The sequence below is a fragment of the Acipenser ruthenus genome, chromosome 3 (assembly GCF_902713425.1).
Source record: "Acipenser ruthenus chromosome 3, fAciRut3.2 maternal haplotype, whole genome shotgun sequence".
Lineage (NCBI taxonomy): Eukaryota > Metazoa > Chordata > Actinopteri > Acipenseriformes > Acipenseridae > Acipenser > Acipenser ruthenus.
The window spans coordinates 12393632-12414939 of NC_081191.1; the positions used below are offsets into that span (position 1 = coordinate 12393632).

General features: G+C 36.2%; 1 protein-coding gene across 2 annotated transcripts; it reads left to right on the top strand.

Annotated features, from left to right (window-relative positions):
* Positions 1-2767: 2767 nt before the first annotated feature.
* Positions 2768-20524, top strand: LOC117394756 (krev interaction trapped protein 1-like). 2 transcript variants are annotated; one of them, XM_033993283.3, is made up of 17 exons: positions 2768-2934; positions 4621-4801; positions 6067-6226; positions 8041-8130; positions 8271-8400; positions 8814-9057; positions 9341-9456; positions 9929-10072; positions 10313-10469; positions 11061-11168; positions 11269-11425; positions 12166-12317; positions 14488-14654; positions 16102-16189; positions 16539-16745; positions 17027-17143; positions 19780-20524. In XM_033993283.3, the coding sequence occupies exons 2-17, from the start codon at positions 4700-4702 to the stop codon at positions 19867-19869; spliced, it is 2229 nt and encodes a 742-aa protein (XP_033849174.3). In that variant the 5' UTR covers positions 2768-2934; positions 4621-4699; the 3' UTR covers positions 19870-20524. The 2 variants fall into 2 exon arrangements, with proteins under 2 accessions (XP_033849174.3, XP_058868532.1); XM_059012549.1 differs by lacking the exons at positions 2768-2934; positions 6067-6226 and having other exon boundaries at positions 4698-4801.
* The last annotated feature ends 784 nt before the right edge of the window (positions 20525-21308 follow it).

The following is a 21308-nucleotide window of genomic DNA, read 5'->3' on the forward strand; positions in this document are numbered from 1 at the left end:
AAGGGCATCTGCTAAGAAATAAATTATATATACAGACATGCTCAAATTTGTTGGTACCCTTACAGCTCATTGAAATAATGCTTCATTCCTCCTGAAAAGTGATGAAATTAAAAGCTATTTTATCATGTATACTTGCATGCCTTTGGTATGTCATAGAATAAAGCAAAGAAGCTGTGAAAAGAGATGAATTATTGCTTATTCTACAAAGATATTCTAAAATGGCCTGGACACATTTGTTGGTACCCCTTAGAAAAGATAATAAATAATTGGATTATAGTGATATTTCAAACTAATTAGTTTCTTTAATTAGTATCACACATGTCTCCAATCTTGTAATCAGTCATTCAGCCTATGCCTGTGCTGTTTGGTATCATTGTGTGCACCACACTGAACATGGACCAGAGAAAGCAAAGGAGAGAGTTGTCTGAGGAGATCAGAAAGAAAATAATAGACAAGCATGGTAAAGGTAAAGGCTACAAGACCATCTCCAAGCAGCTTGATTTTCCTGTGACAGTTGCAAATATTATTAAGAAGTTTAAGGTCCATGGAACTGTAGCCAACCTCCCTGGGCGCGGCGGCAAGAGGAAAATCGACCCCAGATTGAACAGAAGGATAGTGCGAATGGTAGAAAAAGAACCAAGGATAACTGCCAAAGAGATACAAGCTGAACTCCAAGGTGAAGGTACGTCAGTTTCTGATCGCACCATCCGTTGCTTTTTGAGCGAAAGTGGGCTCCATGGAAGAAGACCCAGGAGGACTCCATTTTTGACAGAAAAACATAAAAAAGCCAGACTGGAATTTGCTAAAATGCATATTGGCAAGCCACAATCCTTCTGGGAGAATGTCCTTTGGACAGATGAGTCAAAACTGGAGCTTTTTGGCAAGTCACATCAGCTCTATGTTCACAGACGAAAAAATGAAGCTTTCAAAGAAAAGGACACCATACCTACAGTGAAACATGGAGGAGGCTCGGTTATGTTTTGGGGCTGCTTTGCTGAGCCTGGCACAGGGTGCCTTGAATCTGTGCAGGGCACAATGAAATCTCAAGACTATCAAGGCATTCTGGAGCGAAACGTACTGCCCAGTGTCAGAAAGCTCTGTCTCAGTCGCAGGTCATGGGTCATCCAACAGGATAATGACTCAAAACACACAGCTAAAAGCACCCAAGAATGGATAAGAACAAAACATTGGGCTATTCTGAAGTGGCCTTCTATGAGTCCTGATCTGAATCCTATCGAACATCTATGGAAAGAGCTGAAACTTGCAGTCTGGAGAAGGCACCCATCAAACCTCAGACAGCTGGAGCAGTTTGCTCAGGAAGAGTGGGCCAAACGACCTGTTAACAGGTGCAGAAGTCTCATTGAGAGCTACAGGAAACGCTTGATTGCAGTGATTGCCTCTAAATGTTGTGCAACAAAATATTAGGTTAGAGGTTCCATCATTTTTGTCCATGCCATTTTCATTTGTTTTATTATTTACAATATTATGTTGAATAAAAAATCAAAAGCAAAGTCTGATTTCTATTAAATATGGAATAAACAATGGTGGATGCCAATTACTTTTGTCAGTTTCAAGTTATTTCAGAGAAAATTGTGCATTCTTCGTTTTTTGTGGAGGGGTACCAACAAATTTGATCACGTCTGTATATACCGTAGTTGTGTCATTGTGCTGCCCCCACGAGGAACAATGATATATTACATTTTATTACCTCACTTTAAAACAAACAAAGATCGTTCAAAAGTCAATGTTGACCAGATATGGTGGCTTCTCATTCTCCCTGCTTTAACGCTGCAGAATGTTTTTCATATATTCACTGTTTTTGCTATTATATACTGTGTATACTAGTACGGCAACACAACAGCATTTATAACGTGACGTGCTTAATATATAACCTCGCAGTATTTTTCAAATAGAATTAAAGACAATAATGTTCAAAATAATGTAGTCTAACAGGAATTATACACACACACACACACACACACACACACACACACACACACACACACACACGCACACACACACACACACACACACACATATATATATATATATCGTTTTCAGCAGTGGACACTCAAAACTGAGTATATTTGAAGCGCAGGCTAGTGGGTTGGTTCGGCGTGTGACAAAGGACAATAAAAAGAAGGATCGGACAAACTCCCATAATTTTTTAGTCTTAAACATTTTAAATGTATGATCATTTCTAGCGCTTGACACAAACCTGTAACTTAACAGTGTAAAATTGTGTAGTTTTATTGCCTTGCTTTAAAGTTAGTTGTGTTCCTACTGCCGCCTACCATACCAGATCTGTAAATGTATTGCGTAAGGGAAGCGTACTGTTGAATATTTCGCCCAGTAGAAAATAAAAAAACTAGCGTTGTTCTCATACTGCAAGGTGTCCCTTCGTTTTTGTTTATTTCAATTTCAGGTCGCGAGGATACACATATAGCTAGCTATATAAACTGGGTGTCGTAAACATTAAATACTTTCTGTACTGATGATTATAACTAATTATACGTTACATACACGCATTAGACTAAATTATTGTAAAAGTAATGACCACATTTGAAATGCTTCAACATCCAACCAGTTCAGATCAGTGACAGAATTTATGAAATCCTCAATGATTTTGGACGTACCCAAAGCCTGCGCTGTAAAGCAGATGCTTCAACATCTGTCCCAAGAGTTAGCTCCCATCTAAGCCCCGCCCACTATGTCCGATCCCTTCTATTATCCTTGCATGTGACCCGGAAATGTTAAATCACACAATACCCTGAACGTCAGACGCAAAGAGCAAAGAAGGATGGGACGGTTGTTGGAAGGCTGAAACTTTTTATTTCATACGGTTGTTATCTTTCTTTGTGTTTTGTTTTTTCAAGATGTAGCCGTTTTATGTATATTGTTTCCAGCTAAATGCTTCCTGCGTCTACTTTTACTGTAAGTACTCTGTTTTGTTATTTGAAAATGTTGTTTATATTTGTAAACAATGCTAGTCTGTTTAGAGAGGTTAAGAGTTAATTTCTGCAAATGTGTAACCAACACCCATACTGTGTAACAAGAACCTTATTTTAAATTGGCGTACTGTTCATCCTGCTGTTTAATCCTAAATAGAGGGAAATGTTGTGTGCAAGGCATTTTGGCATTGATCCGTGTTGACAGCTGTATATACAGTAGCGGACGGATACTTTTTATAGAAATATATTTATATTCCCTTCGTAAATAATTGTAAAAACTCCTCTAAATGAAAAATGCATTTTTCTGATGCATTTAAGAAGTGTGCATGCCATTCATATCCCTAAAATCCTTGCTGCAGTTATGAAAACAAAATAATACAAAATTAATAGGATGAAGTACCACTGTGTGGGGGTGGGGGGCGTAATATGTAACATAAACAAAATCCCTAAAGGATTTTAGACTTTTTAAATCAAGCACTAAATTGCAGTGTCTAGGGCTGACTTATTGCCATATTGGTTGGCTAGTCAAGGGGGAATGGTTGGATCTTCTCAGAACCCTTGTTACAGTTCTCTCCTTAGTCTGAGGGTGTGCTGTTGGGAAGGGCCTTTGCTTTTCATTTCAGAGCTGATTCACTAAACTTTTGTAAATGAATGTGCAAACATAAATAATTACATCTGATATGTGTTTGTTTTTTTTTGTCCCGTGCTGTTGCTTGGGAATTTGTTGATGGTTTGTTATATTTGTATTTTCATCAGCACCACATATAATGGGGTTTATCAGCAATGGTACAGCATTATGCAAGTACTTGCACTAAGGCAAAGCCAAAAGACTGGAGGCAACTGTTCCATAATCAGAATCATTTCCAATGTTGAGCATATTAAAGTGATGTTAGTATTTCCTTTTATTTAACAATTTTGGTCTATCTTAAGTTTTTATTCATCCACTAGACCCGATGTGTGTGCGGCAGTTATGACAATATACAGCACCCTAGTGCAATGTAGATGATTTACAGTACACACATTGAGTAGTTAATGTTACTAAACATCAGTACACAGAAATGTTTGAATGATGGCACCCCTAGATCATTACATCCACAAATGTTGGATTTAAAACCTTATAACCTTCAATTTACATGAAGCCGGGTTCTTAGGGTTGTACCAGGACAATTCTTTTTAATTTTGAGTGTACCTTTTACTTAAAACTGTTTGTATTTTTTTATTGCACGTTATAATTACCCAATTCAAAGTTTTTGTCCTTTTGACTACTGACATTGGGATAACAAATAAAAAATATGAAAAAATTTCCATTGAAAGGTCAGTGTGTCTGCCTCACATCTCCAACATTATAGGAAGCTATGAACAAACTAAAGTCTTTTTGAGATCTTGTTTCTGCAATGTAGCCTCTTGTGGAAGATTAAAGGAGACTTGAAGGGGTGACATTGCTTCATTGCTTTTCAAATTAAATGGATTTTATATACAGGATTAGTGCAAATCATGGTCTGTGAAAATCATCAATCAGTTTGGTGTACATCGGGGGTGTTTGGTGATTCTACATCTTATTAAAACAGGAGAATCCTATTCTTGACTATTCAGTGAGAAATAGAATGTGTTGGTTGTAAATACTATTGTTTTGAAAACTGGTCTTGCAGTGTAACATTATTTGTTTTAGTTTATTTATTTAGGTGTGGTGAACCTCAGTAAACACAGTCTTAATGATGCCTAAAGGGAACTGAATCCACTCGAGCACCATGGGCAACAAGGATAACCTGGAGGACGTGTTTGTTGTTGTGATTCGACCAAAGAATACTGCAAGTCTCAGCTCCAAGGAATATAGAGCAAAGGCTTATGAAGTAAGCTTCTAAGAACAAAGTTTCCCCAATGTTGTTTTTAGCTTTGCTGTTTTTCACTATAATACTGTTGTAGATTTTATATTAAACTACTCATTCTGCACAAGTATGTGAAATAACTTATTATAACTTAACAGTACTGAAACCTGATTGGCTGAGTTATTGAATCTCTGGAACCACTTGTTCAGTCTTGATGATGACAGTTTGACAAAGGTTTCAACTTCAGGTAAAAGCCCTTAATAACCGTATCTTATTAACTTTACTGCCAGTTTAAACAGTTAAATAAGTATAATATAAAAGCAAATTGATTTAAAGAGAAGTTGGAGCATAAAAAAGTCTGTAAAAACTGTGGAAAGTTTTATCAAAATACACTTGAGCTGTACATTTTGAAACAGGAAACTGCAATATGTGATAGGATGCGCCTTAATGGGTTTCATCTGGCTAAGGTTGTAAATGAGTAACAAGATTGTCAAGAGCATGAAGACTCTTAATAAAAATGAAATGGATAAATCTGTAATTGTCTAGGTATAGTGTGCCCTTGCTCTGTGTAAGAAGGTCTCTTTAATAAGACCTGTTGGGTGCTTTACTCCTGTTCAGGCACCCCTCACCTATGGTATATTATTCAAGATATTACTAGTTAAACCGCTAGTCAACTGTATCACATTGTAATGTACATTACACTGTAGCGTTATGTGATCCAGTTCTTGGATTTCTGGGAGCCAGAAAATCCTGGAATCAAAGCCCAGTGTCCTTGCACTTCAGGCTATCCACATTGAAAAATTAGGTAAAAGCAGTGAAACATCCTGGTTAAATAACTGCCTCCTATACACACTCCCTACCCCTGTGTGTACTGGTAGATATTTTACAGACTAGAATACAACATGGAGATTATTGTTTCTGTATGGAAAAACAAGGGAGTGGTTTCATCTTTTATGAGGAAAGTCACCCCATGGGAAACACAACAGTGATCTTGGCTTTAAGGGAAGGCAACATGAATGTCATGATATTAAAAGTGACGGATATGTATTTTTGTGTCCTATAAAATACATATATGTTTGGGTTAAATTGTGTTCTTAAAATGTGTTTTTTTTAGGTGGTCTACGTTAAGGGCTTCTTCAGTGTTAAGAGTTTGAATTAGATTGTTGTATTCTGATATAAACAACCTCCCCTGGTAAAAGAAAACATACAAAAAACGAAAATGTGCATGACTCTTTGTGATTTGTAAGGGCTACCCCCAATCTACAGAGATAATTGTGGTACTTTGTTAGATTCTTCTGTTAGAAGTTCCATTAGTAGGAAAGGAAAAGAAAAGGAAGAAAGTGCTACTAGGAACCAAAATTCATGGGGATGGAGATACCTCTGGGTCCATTTTGGAGTATGTGTATGAGATAACCAAACCCATATCCACGAACAACCAAGGGTTCAAAGGCAAGTGTTATCTTTTTTAATGGTTTTAAATAACGTACTATAATCAGCAAGGTATTGAACTATGCAAAAACTATTTTCTAATTCCTTCTGTTTACTGGTTATGAATTGTATTTCATCACAATTATTCTAATCCATGTCTGCTGTAATGTGTAAGGCCCTGTGAAAATCGCGAAAATTCTTTAAAATTCACAGCAGTGTCATGGGTAAAGTATTGTATTTTGCGGAATGTGCACAGAACTATTTTATAAATTATGTGTACAGATTATTATTTTTTTAAACATCAAATATAGAGATAATTGCACTGACATCATCAAAATCAACGTCAAAGTTATTCAAGCATTTTACAATAGCTTGTGAAACGATGTTGTAAATTAACAGCCTGTAGGTAAAGTGTATCTGCAAGGACAGCTTTCAGTTCTAGTACATCAGATGCATGTTCACCATTTAGGTCTTGCAAAATAAATACAATGTGTAAACCATACTGATCTTGGGCATCAGTCGACTCGTCAGTGACCTCTGACAAGCAACCAGACCTTTTTTCCAATTCCTTAATGTGATACTCTGCAACTTTTAGGTAAGTATTCAAGTCTCAGCTGGGCTGATGAAGGAATCGCTTCACCATTTGCTACACTCAGTCTGAAGAATCTGTGGAAATTTTGGTTGTACAATTTTTCAAGAGGGATATTTGTGCAAACAAATGCCTCTGCCAGTGCAAAATGTACTGTTTCGTGCTTCAGTTTTCAGTGGACTTTTGGAACATGTGAAGTCAGTTTTTTGTTTTTTTTGCAAGTAAAGCAGTCTCAGTACTGCTCTGGATTTCCGCCTTTCTCTTTCGATGAGTACTTGAATCTAAATGCCTGTCAACGGTAGCGATCTACAGTAACGTTGCAGGACGTACAGAACAGCTTACCTCCATCACTGTGTAAAACTCCTGCTGGATACTGCTTTACGTGATCTGCTGCAGACACATTTTTTGCCTTTTTATAGACATCCATTTTCGCAGTATTGGGCTAATTTCACGATTTCCGCTCAGCCCGCAAAATCGCGATTTACACAGGGCCAAAGCTGCACTGCACCGTGAAATAAAGCTGTCCATTTACTTCAGTCTATTTTATTTATAAGAATTTCACACACAGTAGAAGTTATGCAAAAATGAGCTAGCATAATGACGTTCATTAGCAAAATCATCACAATTTAGTGATGTTGAAGATGCAGTTGCATTCTCATTAGGATGGAGTGTTTTATTAGAAGTTCTAAACACCACCCTAGGATTTCTGCATCTTTCTGTAGATATACTTGAATAGCAGCTCATCCTGACAGATAAGAGCATGTTTTATAGGTAAAACAATTTAGTTTCCAGATCTTCTTGCGAACAGTGAGACCAGAAGACCTCCACTTCCGCTTAAATCTGTGCGCAGTTTGTTTCAAATCTCTCAGCTGATCTGTATACCAGGGAGAGGAATGGCCATGAGATATTGCCTGAGTTCTAAGAGGGGAAGCATGATCAGTAGTCGCAGACAAATAGGAATTATAGTCTGCCTCCTCAATCAGTCAGGCAGACTTGGAGAAAACAGTTAGGTTATTCAACACACGTAAAGATTCTGAGATAGGTACAGCTTTATAATTTTCTGGTGAAGTAATAAATGTGTTATTTAATTATAAAACTTTATCAACCAAGCTATTTCCAACAGAATTACACCAAAATCATGTCTCTATCTCAAATGGGTCCAGAGATGCAACAATTTGGACCCTATGATCTACTTTTTCATAATTCTTACTGAGTGCTTGTTGATGCCCTATTCATATCCCTCTAGGTAAACGTGTGGTGCACATAAAGAAGTTCTCTCTTGGAGAGAATGCAGGAAAAGAAGCATCACTTTTCATTGTACCAATTACCATTAAAGGTGAGGAACTGTATTTTGGTGTTTTCGGGTTATACATTTTGGCGCAGTCCCGATAAATAAAATAAGACTGGTAAATAAAACACATTTTTAATTAAGTTTAAAAAAAAAAAAAAAGTAATTTTAATCCTTTTGATTTGCAGACAACATTAAGAGTGTTTATTGCCCTGGAAGTCCACGTTTTTACTGCTTACAAGACATCATGCGAGTCTGCAGTGAAACCAGCACTCACTTCTCAACCATTACTGCCAGAATGTTAATCGCTTTGGATAAGTAAGATTCAATTGAAGTGGCATTGGGGGGGATGTTGACTTTACTTGAATTTGATCAAAATAAGTCTTTCTGTAATAAAAATGGTTAGTTTAATGAGAATTGCACAGTCAGTATGGTGAGAGACTGTCCTTGGCAGATTAGCGATATTTTATGAATACCTAATAGGGGATTTAACAGCATTGTTGCGAAGCTGAAAATAAAGTATTACATGCCAATGGAACCAGCAATAAGTAATACAGATATTAATGACCGCAAGGGGCAGTTATATTGACCAGTTAATTTCTGTACTGTATGTAGACCCTCTTGTATCTCATCTTTACCATTTGTTGATCATTTACAAGTCAAAACCAAAAAACAATTAAAATAGATGGCTTTATTTAATTGCTCAATTTTGTAAACCTGCTTCCTCACAGATGGCTTGCAGAACAGCACAATGTATCCCTTGCTATACCAGCTCTCTTCAGACCGGCCCCTGCAGAGAGGATCAAAACCAATGTTAGCAACCCTGCTTACACAAACGAGACCAGCCAGTCAGAAGACACGCAGCACGTGGGCTACACTGCTCTAGAGATCAAGAGTAAAATGATGGCGTTGGAGAAAGCAGACATGTGCATTTACAATCCACTTTACGGCTCCGATCTTCAGTACACAAATCGGGTAGGTAGCTGAAATAATAAGTTTAAATAACCCTACATATCCAAAAGAGCATGCATCCTGGTGTGTAGAGGGTAACATGTTTCAGTCATGGCTTAGGCATTCATTTGACTAGATACAAATTATTATTATTTTCTTTTTTTGCAGGCAGTTGTTTTTCATGTTTATGCTGTGCATGTTTTCTAACCATTAATATTCATGATCCAATATGTGCTATATAATGAAATCCCAATCAAATTTGACAGTCTTGATGTACACTCTGATTGAGTAACTTATGTATTTACAGGTGGACAAGGTGGTCATAAACCCATACTTTGGTCTTGGAGCTCCAGACTATTCTAAGATCCAGATTCCAAAGAGGGAGAAATGGCAGCACAGTATGAGCAGTGTCACAGAAGACAAGTGAGTGATTGACTGAATTTGCAGCACAGGTAACCAAACTCCACACTCTTTATCCACAATAGCAGTGGCAATGAGAGCTACACATAGCCTGACCAACATGCATAAGCATGCCTGAAGGGACTTACCTCTTGGGAGGTGAAGGAGAATCTTTGGACTTTGAGAGGTTCCAGTGCCAGTAATGCCTAATTTGTGTTTTTTATTTGTTTTTTTTTCCGGTGGTTTATACTATTATTTAACCTGCCAAAGGACCTGGATTTAAATCCACTTTTTTTTTAATAGTTATGGACTTTTCTATTATAATTTTGTCTACAATGCAACACTGTTGGAAAGACTTGCTTTAGTCTACTCTTCAGCTGGCTGTATTATAGGTTTAATTATTTAGAATTAAAAAAACAAAAACTGAAGTGCATTTATACTTGGTAAATCGGAGGCATTCTCTCTGAAAAGCACTGTTTTCTTTGATTATATCCAGAGAGCATCAGTGGGTTGATGATTTCCCACTTCACCGTAGTGCTTGTGAAGGAGATACTGAATTACTCAGCAAGCTCCTGGACAGCGAGTTTTCAGTCAATAAGCTGGATAGTGATCACTGGGCTCCTATTCATTATGCCTGTTGGTAAGTACATGAAAATATTACATGCATTTACAGAAACATTCACAGTATTCATTACTGTAACCTCAGAATTATACACCATCATTTTTAGCAATGTTGGATAAACAATATTATTGCATTGCATAATTATAGTGCGTAGCACAACCAGCACTCATTTAAGTTATTTAATGAAGATTAATTTATTAATATCATGTTTTGTGCTTGTATTCAGCATTTGTTTGGTTTGTTATTGATTTTCTGCAGGTACGGAAAGGTGGAGGCTACAAGGTTGATACTAGAGAAAGGGAAATGCAACCCTAACCTCCTGAATGGTCAGCTCAGCTCCCCCCTCCACTTTGCTGCTGGAGGAGGACACTCTGAAATAGTCCAACTTCTTTTACGGCATCCTGAAATTGACAGAGTAAGTTACAAATCAGTTTCTCTTTCAGTGTAAAATAACAATGTTTAACAAGCAGGTAACATATTAACACATATGAGTGTATTGTCCGTGACCAATGTATTTTAGTTGTTGCATAGCATCTAGCATACCATTTAACAGAGTGGTTGCCATATTTTGAATGCCTCTTTAGTTCACTACTAAAACTATACACTATAAACATTGACCAGCCGACTACTAGCCTTGTTTCACGTAAAGTGCTGGTAGATCTGTGTAGCATGTCTCAGCTGAAGAACTGCAACCTCTACACAGCACTACAAACTACTTTTATGATAAATGACTGAAAGTTTTGAAGATTCATATTTAAAATAAATAAATAAATAAATAAATAAATAAATAAATAAAAGTTTTCCATAATATTTGTTTTGCAAAATAGGGTTATCTTGAGATTTATTCAGCATCACCACTGCTTATAAAATTAAATAAACCCTGTTAAATCTGGCCTTTGCTATTTTTGGTTATTGTACATATTTATTGACTGTCCTTATCACAAATTCTGTAGATTTGTATACTCTTTCTGACAGTTTTCAAACTTGCTCTTGTTTCCATTTGCAGCACATTATCGATCAGCAAGGAAGATCGCCTTTACAACTGTGTGAAGAGAATAAGCAGAATGAGTGGGAGGGAACAGCTGAGCTACTCCAGCAAGCCATGAGCAAACCAGTAAGGACACTTTTGACATTAGGTCTGTCTTAGCAAGTGTGGTTTACAGTGCATGAAAAAACAAACAAATGTAATCCTTTTTTTATTTTATTTTTTAAAGTATGAAAAGGTTAGAATTTACCGCATGGATGGGTCATACCGGTCTGTGGAGCTGAAACATGGAAATAACACCACTGTTCAACAGATAATGGAGGGTATGAGGCTGTCCCAGGAGACCCAGCAGTACTTCACTATCTGGATATGCTCTGAAAACCTTAGTAAGCAAAACACATACTGCATTTTGTAAACTTTAACTTTTTAAATTGTAAAAAGATATTTTAGGCCAGTCAGGGGTGTAGTGGGGCGTTGCTCTATTCCTTTATTTTTTTAATTTTTTTTGTGGTGAGGCTCTGCTAAGCCACTTCTTACCTAAAGTCAATACAGTATTTTATTTTGGTATTTACATGTAATAAATAGACACTTTTCCTGAATCCTGGCCTCTTTGTTGCATAATGTTAACTACTGTCATTCAGTGTCAGACCGCTCCGTCTCACAGTACAGGTATCTCCTAGTGATGTAAATGAATAGCAGAGTTGACGTTATCGGGAGTTAATCAGTAACCTAACAAACCAAACAACCACGTTATAAGTTCTCTTCCAATTCCTGATACTTTTCTGTACGTATTCTTTTGTAGTAGAAGCCACTGGAGAGTTGTGATAGGCGTCCAAAATTACATTCTTGTTTTTGCACTGAAAACTAGTCTTGTTTGCATCCATCTAACAATCCTGGAAGGTGCAGTATTAAAGTATTACGTATTTGAATAAATGAACATTACAAATTTGCCACAGTATCTACTATTAGACCCATGTAAATCATGTGTCCTCTTGCTTAGTTCAGAAAGTTGATATTGAAAATACTTCTCATTGAAACATTTCTCTAAGATTTGACTTTGTTTATTTTATACTATACAGTGTCTGTATTGTGTAATGTATGACGTGTGTGATGTTTCTGCCACCAGGTCTTCAGTTGAAGCCATACCACAAGCCGCTCCAGCATGTGCGAGACTGGGGAGAGATCGTCACTGAATTAACACTCCTGGATTCCCACCGGGAAACACCACAGCTCTTTTTACGTAGAGATGTGAGGCTCCGGCTGGACATTGAGAAAAAGGTTTGAAAATAGAAAAAAAACATTTTGTGTGTGCGTGCGTGTGTGTGTGTATATATATATATATATATATATATATATATATATATATATATATATATATATATATATATATATATATATATATATATATGTATATATATATATGTATATATATATATATATATATATGTATGTATGTAATTATATATATATAATTACATACATACACACACACACACACACACACACACATACCCCTCGTTATATTGCCTCGTTAATATCATACTGTTATATACACACGCATTGCACAATATCACAAAACAAATTAAATATCTATGCTGAAGCGGTGTTTATTTTAGCCAACAAGGTGTTAACTTGTGGCAGCAATGCACACATTTATTAAATGTGTACGGATGAATCTACCGGTTAAACTAATGATCAACTAATGCATAATCAACTAATGCACATACAACTGATCAAAAATTTGAATCGAGCGACAGCCCTAATTTCAATATATACTTTGTGTGTACGTTGTTCTGTGTTTTTTTTTTTTGTTTTTTTTTTACTTTGTAGTTAAGTCTTTACGATGTTAAAACGTTATTTGCTAATTTAGGGTTTCTTTGCTTAGAAAATGCTAACCAGGGCTGTCACTGTACATCATAATGTAATATAAATAGTATGTGTGTATGCAGATATGGTTTAGAAGTTTCAACACTGACACCTGCATAGCATTTAAACGTTCATAAAAATGTACCAAAAGCACATGCCTAATATACACTGTTGTAAGAGGTTTGATTTCTTCTAAAAAATAATTAACCTTCTTCAGATAAAGTCAATCAAAAATAGTTTATTCAGGAATCAAAATGCAAACCGGAACAAAGCAAATCAAATGTGATACATCAGTGATCTCACATACATCAGTGATCTCAGCTGATGGTGTTCTGAGCTGGCATCAGTGTAGATGTTGTTTACTTCTGAGCTGAGCTTTCATGGCATCAGAGATGTTGGCTTTTTCCTGAGCTGGCATTCCACAGAGATGTTAGTTTCTAAGCTGGCATCAGTGTAGATCTTAGTTTCTGAGCTGAGCCATAAAAATACTTCGTACAGCACAGATGGACAGCTAGCTTACGTAATTTCCTTATTTCCCTAGCATGATGCATGGTGTGAGACAAAGCACATTAAAAGGTAACGTTTGTTTCTTCTTTACCAATGTCAGCAGATAACAAGAAGTTACATTTAACAACAATGACATGAATTGTGCTCGATTCTCACAGTCAGTATAACACTGTACCCATGCATCACAAGGTTGAATGACAGGGCTGGTGATCGCAAACTACTGATGTGCACCAGCTATGTACAGCTTAATTAAGAGTTCATTAACCCTGCCTTGATTCAGATATTACATTAAACACAGGAAAATCACACACTCTTTACAGACAGTTTCAATGATTTATTTACTATTTAAATGGGAAGCATAGTGGAAAGGAACAAAGGCTGATGAAACAATGGAACGATGTGTACACTGCCCCACATAAGGTGCGTGTTTATCAGAAAAGGCCTACGTGTTCCAATAGTGTGTTGTTATGCGTTCTGTGAAACTGGCCTAAAGTTATAGAGTGTCACTTTTAACAAAAGTAAGTTAGAACCAGTTTTAATTGGTTTGATTATGGTTTGCATATAAGCTCAAAACAGCTTATTAAGCAGAAACAAAGGTTTTATCATCCCTCGGAGGTCACAGCTGCACTCCAAGTTCTGAAAAGCCAGTTACTCCATACATGGGTGTATTTCGGGTCATGTGCCAAGCAACAGAGCTACAAAGTCGGCAATACATAGGCAAAATTCTATATATTTAAAACGTATTTATGACTCGTAGTTTTACTGCCTTCAAGCTGTTTGTGTGCAGTCCATGTTGCTCAATAACATACAGTTCAGCAGAAAAAGTGTCATTTTGAAATGTCACTGCAAGATATGGAATGTATTCTGCTGATCCAGGAAGTCCATTCAGGTGTATGAATGGATGAACAATGCTTGAAAAATGGGTTACATTTTCATCCTCTCCTCCTTTTTTCCACATTTATAATAAATAAAAAGCAATCTGTTTGGTTTAAGAACAAATACTTCAATTCAAATTATATGTCTCTACTGTAAAAAGTTTATATTAAATAGGTCTGTGTCTTTTTTCATTCCAAAGGTGGAAGATCCACTTTCTATTCTTATCCTGTTTGATGAAGCCCGACACAGCCTGCTGAAAGGGTTCTTTCCATCACCAGACAGCAAGCTAATTACACTGGCCAGCCTTCTGTTGCAGATCGTCTATGGAAACTATGAGAGCAAAAAGCACAAGCAAGGATTCCTCAAGTACGTACTGTTTAAAGACAGTGCCAACATGGCCAATTTACACTCAAATATACAGTAATTGACTGGTGTCCATTAGCCCTCCTATGTACTTTTAATTTATTGAAAGCAAACCTTGTTGTTCAATCCCATTGTTTTCAATTCCCAAAAGTAGTTTTAGCTGTAGGGACTAGGGATGCAAGTTGGTTATAATCGGTTCGATTTTTTTGTATCAACTATTTATTCTGTTTTTGACATCCAATCGGTTTTCAGTAAAACTGAAAAACCGAACCGTTTGTGCAGCCAAGGGAGCAGGACATACCATTATTACACACATGTTGTTTTAACTGACAGATAAGCTTAATAGTGTTATTGCATCTCTCTTACCAATTTATTATACAACTAGACACCATGTAGAAAGAATAAAATAATGTATTAATAGACATTAAACTTTTTATTTCATATTTTCATTGTCACTGCAGTCGGTTGAAAGTGGCAAATCACGTGCCAGCTCACAATTGCATATATAAAAATTCCAGCTTCAGCTTTTCACGTCTTAGGATGCATTTTTTAACAAAAGGTTTTAGTTAGGGTATGCAGGCTGTTTGCTTGTGAAAACAGCCCTAGATATCTGAATACGAGACTATGAAGCAGCGGTTATCCCTACCGAGGGCCATTAGAATCTATCAGGTAAAATTATTAAGGTATTGTATTTTAATATGACAATCTATATGCAGCAAAGTGTGTGATGAGGGTGTCCGACAACTAACAAACATCTTTTGAGATCCGAAAGGATGAAAACAGGCTTGAATATGCGTGCCTCACATATAATGAGGACACAAACTCGCCTCAAGATCCGGCTTCAGCATCCATTGCAGCTGCTCTGCTGCCTTCCTCAGTGTTATTTGAAACTCACTATAAATGTAGATGTGTAATTTATTTAATAAGTGAACAATACATTTAAATTAAATTAAATGTGGAACTATATTACACTGCAGATGTAGCCACAATAAAGTTTCTGATTTTGTCTTGATTTAAAAGGTGTTTATTATTTTTATTCCCCCCAAATGACAGGTAGCCGTGTTTATAAGCAGTATAAACGAGGGATGGGAATTTCAAATAGTTTCCTATTCGAAATCATGGGGGCAACATTTCCGTGTATTCGAATACCCGAAATACTGACCCATCCCTAGTGTAAACCACTTCGGGCTGTGCGGTTCCGATGGTATATACCACTTCTGGGGTGGTTAAAGGCCCTTGGGGTGATTATATATCATGGGAACCGCACAGCCTGTTGTGGTTTTATTTATATATATAATATAAAAATCAGGATTCGGTCAGTCACAAACAAAAATATCCATTTTGTGATTTTGAGCATTTAGCCTACAAATTATCAAAGAACGAAATGAAAGGTTATTGACCGAATCCTGACTGAGTGTTATATATAATATATATTTTTTTATTTTAACAGTGAAGAAAATCTCAAATCTATTGTGCCAATCACCAAACTAAAAAGCAAAGCACCCCATTGGACAAATAAGATCCTTCTTGAATACAAGGTTAGTTTTTTAAAGAATGTTATTATGCTTGTTAATAGATTAATACGATCTAAAAAACAACACAAGTCAGTAAAATATCTAAGAACAATAGTGATCTGAATACTCTACATTTCAAACTGTAGATTTGCATATTTTATTTTTTAATGATGATGGGATAGGACAAATGATGTCTGTGAGTTGCTATAGCACTGATGTGAATTAGTATGGCTCAACCAAATGTGTCTTAACAGTAATGTTAATTAAAGCAAAGAGTATTTTCTGTGCTATAGCAGTCCACATTACTGCTATTAAAAAAAAAAAAAAAAAAAAATCTGTTTCACTAGTAGATATATTTTTTTGTTTGTTTCAGAGCCTCAGTACCAGTGAGGGTGTCAGTAAGGAGATGCACCACCTGCAACGCCTCTTCCTACAGAACTGCTGGGATATTCCCACATACGGAGCAGCCTTCTTTACAGGGCAGGTGTTCACCAAAGCCAGCTCCAGCAATCACAAAGTCATCCGAGTGTACGTGGGGGTCAATACGAAAGGACTACTCCTTATGAACATGGAAACCAAGGTATCTGGGGGGAAAAATAACAAAACTTCAGACAACCTACAATTATAACTTCTTTTTTTCTATTTAAATTATATATATATATATATTTATATATATATATATATATTTTTTTTTAAACACTCCTGTATATGCTATTAAATGCTATTAAACACGTACCGTAACACAGCATATTAAACTGACAACGTATTGGACTACAGATAATCTAAAGTTGTTGATATAGATACATTTAAGAAGTATAAACTTCAGTGTGTTTTATTTCTTGTATTTATTGTCATCCCCAGGCTTTGCTTATTAGTCTGAAGTACGGCTCCTTTATGTGGCAGTTGGGGGAGGCAGATCATTATTTTCAAGTACACAGCTTGGAAAATAAAATGAGTTTCATAGTGCACACCAAACAGGTAAAAACACAGCGGTTGTTTTAATCTAAACATTATGTACATAACAACACTGTCAACAACACTGCTTACAACGGAATTGCATGTCAAAAAATAGAAACAACCAGCATAAAAGTGGCTATGATTGCAACGACGACCCCGAAGGGAAGGTTCTTTTCAAGAATTTGGGAAATGGGGGCTCCCGAGTGGCGCATCCAGTAAAGGCGCTCCTCGCAGGATGTGCTCTATAGCCTGGAGATCGCTGGTTCGAATCCAGGCTATGTCACAGCTGACCGTGACCGAGAGTTCCTAGGGGGCGGCGCACAATTGGCTGAGCGCTGCCCGGGTAGGGAGGGCTTAGGTCGGCAGGGGAATCCACGGCTCACCGCGCATCAGCAACCCCTGTGGCCGATAGGGCGCCTGTGGCTCTGCAGCGGAGCCGCCAGATCTGTGTTGTCCTCCGGCACTATAGGTCTGGTAGCATTGCTGTGGATCTGCAGTGCGAAAAATGACGGCTTGGAAGGAGCACGTTTCGGAGGACGCGTGTTCCAGCCTCCGTTTCCTGAGTCGGCGGGGGGGTTGCGAGCGGTGAGCCGGGGATACAGATAATAATTGGGCATGCTAAATTGGGGTGAAAACCGGGGTAAAAATAATTGGCGACGACTAAATTTATAAAAAAAAATAAAAAAATAAAAAAAAAAAGAATTTGGGAAATGTATGTTCCAAGTGTGGAATGCATGGTAGGGGAAGGAAAGTGCCAGTTTGCCTCAATTAACACTGTACCTGGGTCAAACTGTCTCAAATTCCAGCAGCAAATTGAAGAATCACAGTTTTACTGAGAATGAAGTGAACTTCTGTAATCCTGTTGCAAATATTATGTTAAGAAAAGCTGTCGCACAACATCAAAATAACAAGGGCCAATAAAAAATAAAGAAAAATGTATGTCAACTACAGAAAAGGTACAGAGCAGCAAGCAGAACTCTCATTGTAGCTCAATCAATAATGTCTTTGCTTAAGATTATGGCATCAAATCCTGCTGTCAAAGTACTGTAAGTACTTTCAGTGTAGTAGTAATAGCCTTTCATTAAAAATGCCTTGGTTAGCAGTTAAGAATTGTAAATTGTTTATCAGACACATTTTGTTTTAATTTGAAGTTCGTATTGCAGTAAAGCTATGATATTGATGTTTGCATTGTCTGAGTGAGGAGGGGCAATCCTAAAACAAAAAGCATAAAAGGTATGTGATTAAAAAAAGAAACAGTTAACCATCCTCAGAGATAGGAAAAAACAAGGTCAAGTAGACTGCTCCAGTAACATCTGCTGTAAACCTGGTTCTTCATTGAGTTGGTCAAATAAGAACGTTTTCATAATATCATTCTACCTTTTTAATGCAATATGCATTTCATTCGTGGTATGGTTCTTGTGATGCATAGTGCAAAGTAAGCATTCCTTTAGATTTGTTCTATAACACAATCTTGTCTGATATGGATATGATGCTCAAATTCCACAGCTAATTTATGACCCATATAATATATAAATAATTATGTAGTTGTGTGGGACTGTGTTTTCAAAAATATATTGCTGATATGGGCAACATACAGTAGGATACAACAAAGGTAAAGTAATGTGTTTTATGTAAACTCTCCAGGGTGTTCTGTAATTCTTTACTAAAAAAATAAATTAGAACAAAAAGGCAGAGGCAAGCGGGAACAAGTGGAGCCAGTAAACAATTAAGAGTTCCAGAAAACAGATAACGTGTAGCTAAATATAAATAAGCTATGGCCAGCAATACGTTATTGCTACGATGTGAATATGTACCGAGCATCAAAAGAAACTTATCTTATTAAATGATGGACATTGACTGAATGTTTTTGGTTTCTTTTTAATCACTTGATCATTCATCCTTGACCATGACACACTTGAGTGACTATTACTGAAGCATATGCATTTAATCACCTAATTAGTGAGACAGTTGGACACTGGATAGGGAGTGATTTCAGCTGTTGAATTGCAAGCTTGAATAAAAGCAATAAAGAAAATCACAGAACAAAAACAATGTGCCACGTGTGTCAAGAGAGCAGCACCTTCGTGCAATCGGCATGTTAAAGGCTGGACTAGGGCAGCGTACTGTGGCTCGCCGTCTTGGGTGCTCGAGACGGTATAACCAGACACACTCTGTCAATGACCGTCCACGAATTGGGAGATCAAGAGTCACAAAACCTGCCCAAGATCGACAGGTCATTTTGCAGCATCTTCGTGATGTCAGTTGTTAATCAGCACAATAAAAAGTCACTGCACCTGCTCTAAAACAGAGTTTGTCATTTTTCGATCACATCTAGTGAATTTTATCCAAATATAAGTAAGTTTCTTTTGATGCTCAAATATAAGTGATACGTTTCTTTTGATGCTCAGTGTATTTTCTTTTTTCTTTTTCAGAGCTGCTTGCTGGTAATATAAAGTTTTGCAGCTTTGCTACCTATCATAAGATAATTTATAATTTAACTGTTGTAAGTGTGATGTTTAACAGCATTGGATCTAATAAACATGTGGATATTGCTGGAAATATGTACTGCATCACATTTAAAAACCTTAGATTTTTGAGCCCTGAATTTAAAATGAAAACTGTATAAACCACTCATTGTCCTCTGTTTTTTTTAACAGGCAGGACTTGTTGTCAAGCTGATCATGAAGTTAAGTGGACAGATGATACCAAACGAAAGAAGTATATCAGAAAAATATGCATTTGGATAAAAATGTCAGCAAGAAGTGTAGAAAGATCTAGTGATGAATAACCTTTCAACGCTGCAGAATGAATAACCTTTCAATGCTGCAGAATGAATACATTTTTGGTCATATCTCATGTTGGAATCCATCATTGTAATTATTGGAAGAATGACTGACTGGAATCGCACTGTTCCAGATTCCACTGTATTGCTAAGTGGAGCTTGATTTAAGGAAAGTTATGCAGTTATTTAAATTAGTTTTAAACATGTTTTGTTTTCCATATACTTGTTATATAAACGGAATATTCACATTACAGTATAGAGTTATTCAGACATCCTCATTTGTGGAATATCTAAAGTACTCTGAAAGTTAATGGAATATCCTCGATATAACTTTATTATTATTTTGTGTTTGTTGCCTATCATTTGAACATGTTCTTAAAACAGTGAGAAGCCTGTAAATATGTAAGTACATTTTTTTTTTCTTTTCATGTATTTGTTAATTCGATTTTATTAATTCAATTTTACTTAAATTCAAAAGGATTTTGTCTTTATCAAAACTATTTATTTTCTGTTGTAATTTTTAGAATTATTGTAAACTGTATTTAAGGTAATTCCAGTGTTTTCTTATAAGGATCATACTTGGTTTTTACATTTCTTGTAAATAAATGTTGCCTATAGTATGTTCACAGTGTCTTTTTGTTTTATTGTTTCTTTTATAAAACAAATGAACTCTTGATTGTAGTAATGCAGAGTATACTTTTGTCACATGTATTTTTAATGGGGAGGATAGGTATATTTTAAGATTTCATTTTAGTTGTCTCGGAAGATTAAAGTCCTACACAGTTACTATTTCAGTTAAATATTGTATCTTAATAAGGCAGAATCAAAGGTTCCCAATTCAATGTAAATAAATTGAATTAAAATACACAGATTAAAGCTTCACTTAATATATTTAATATATCTGTTTGTCAAATATGCTAATGTTAGTGCTCCAAGTATCAGATAAAAAAATAAAAAAAAAACACTTTTTGAAAAGTAAATGAGTTTGTTTATTCAGAAGTTACAAAATTCAATAAAAAAAAAATGAGCATTATCAGAACGGCATGCAAAGAACATTTTAAATTCAATAAACTGTATAATTAACATATCTGTTGAAGACTTACGTCATATGATGATCGTCCAGATTTTATAGAAATTAATTAGAAGTTTTCCTAGACACGGCTTAGCTGTTTCGAACAATTGTACTTAAAGTTGTCTTAATTCAAGCAGATAAAGGATTATTTTCCCAGTGATTTACGGGTTTAGTTGCAATTTTAAGCAATGGCTTACAATTACCAAAACGTTTACCTCAGATCTGCTATTAAACACAGTTGATGTTCGTCCGTTTTTCTTGGAATGTTCCGATTTAAAGTTGCTTACAATAGATTGAGTTTTTAATACATAGCGTTTTTGGCAATAAATCGA

Excerpts from the sequence above, each read along its gene's own strand:
- LOC117394756 (XM_033993283.3), top strand. The coding sequence starts at position 4,700 with ATGGGCAACAAGGATAACCTGGAGGACGTGTTTGTTGTTGTGATTCGA. Across the intron at positions 10,073-10,312 it reads CCTATTCATTATGCCTGTTG|GTACGGAAAGGTGGAGGCTA; the intron begins GTAAGTACATGA and ends GATTTTCTGCAG. Across the intron at positions 14,655-16,101 it reads CACAAGCAAGGATTCCTCAA|TGAAGAAAATCTCAAATCTA; the intron begins GTACGTACTGTT and ends TTATTTTAACAG.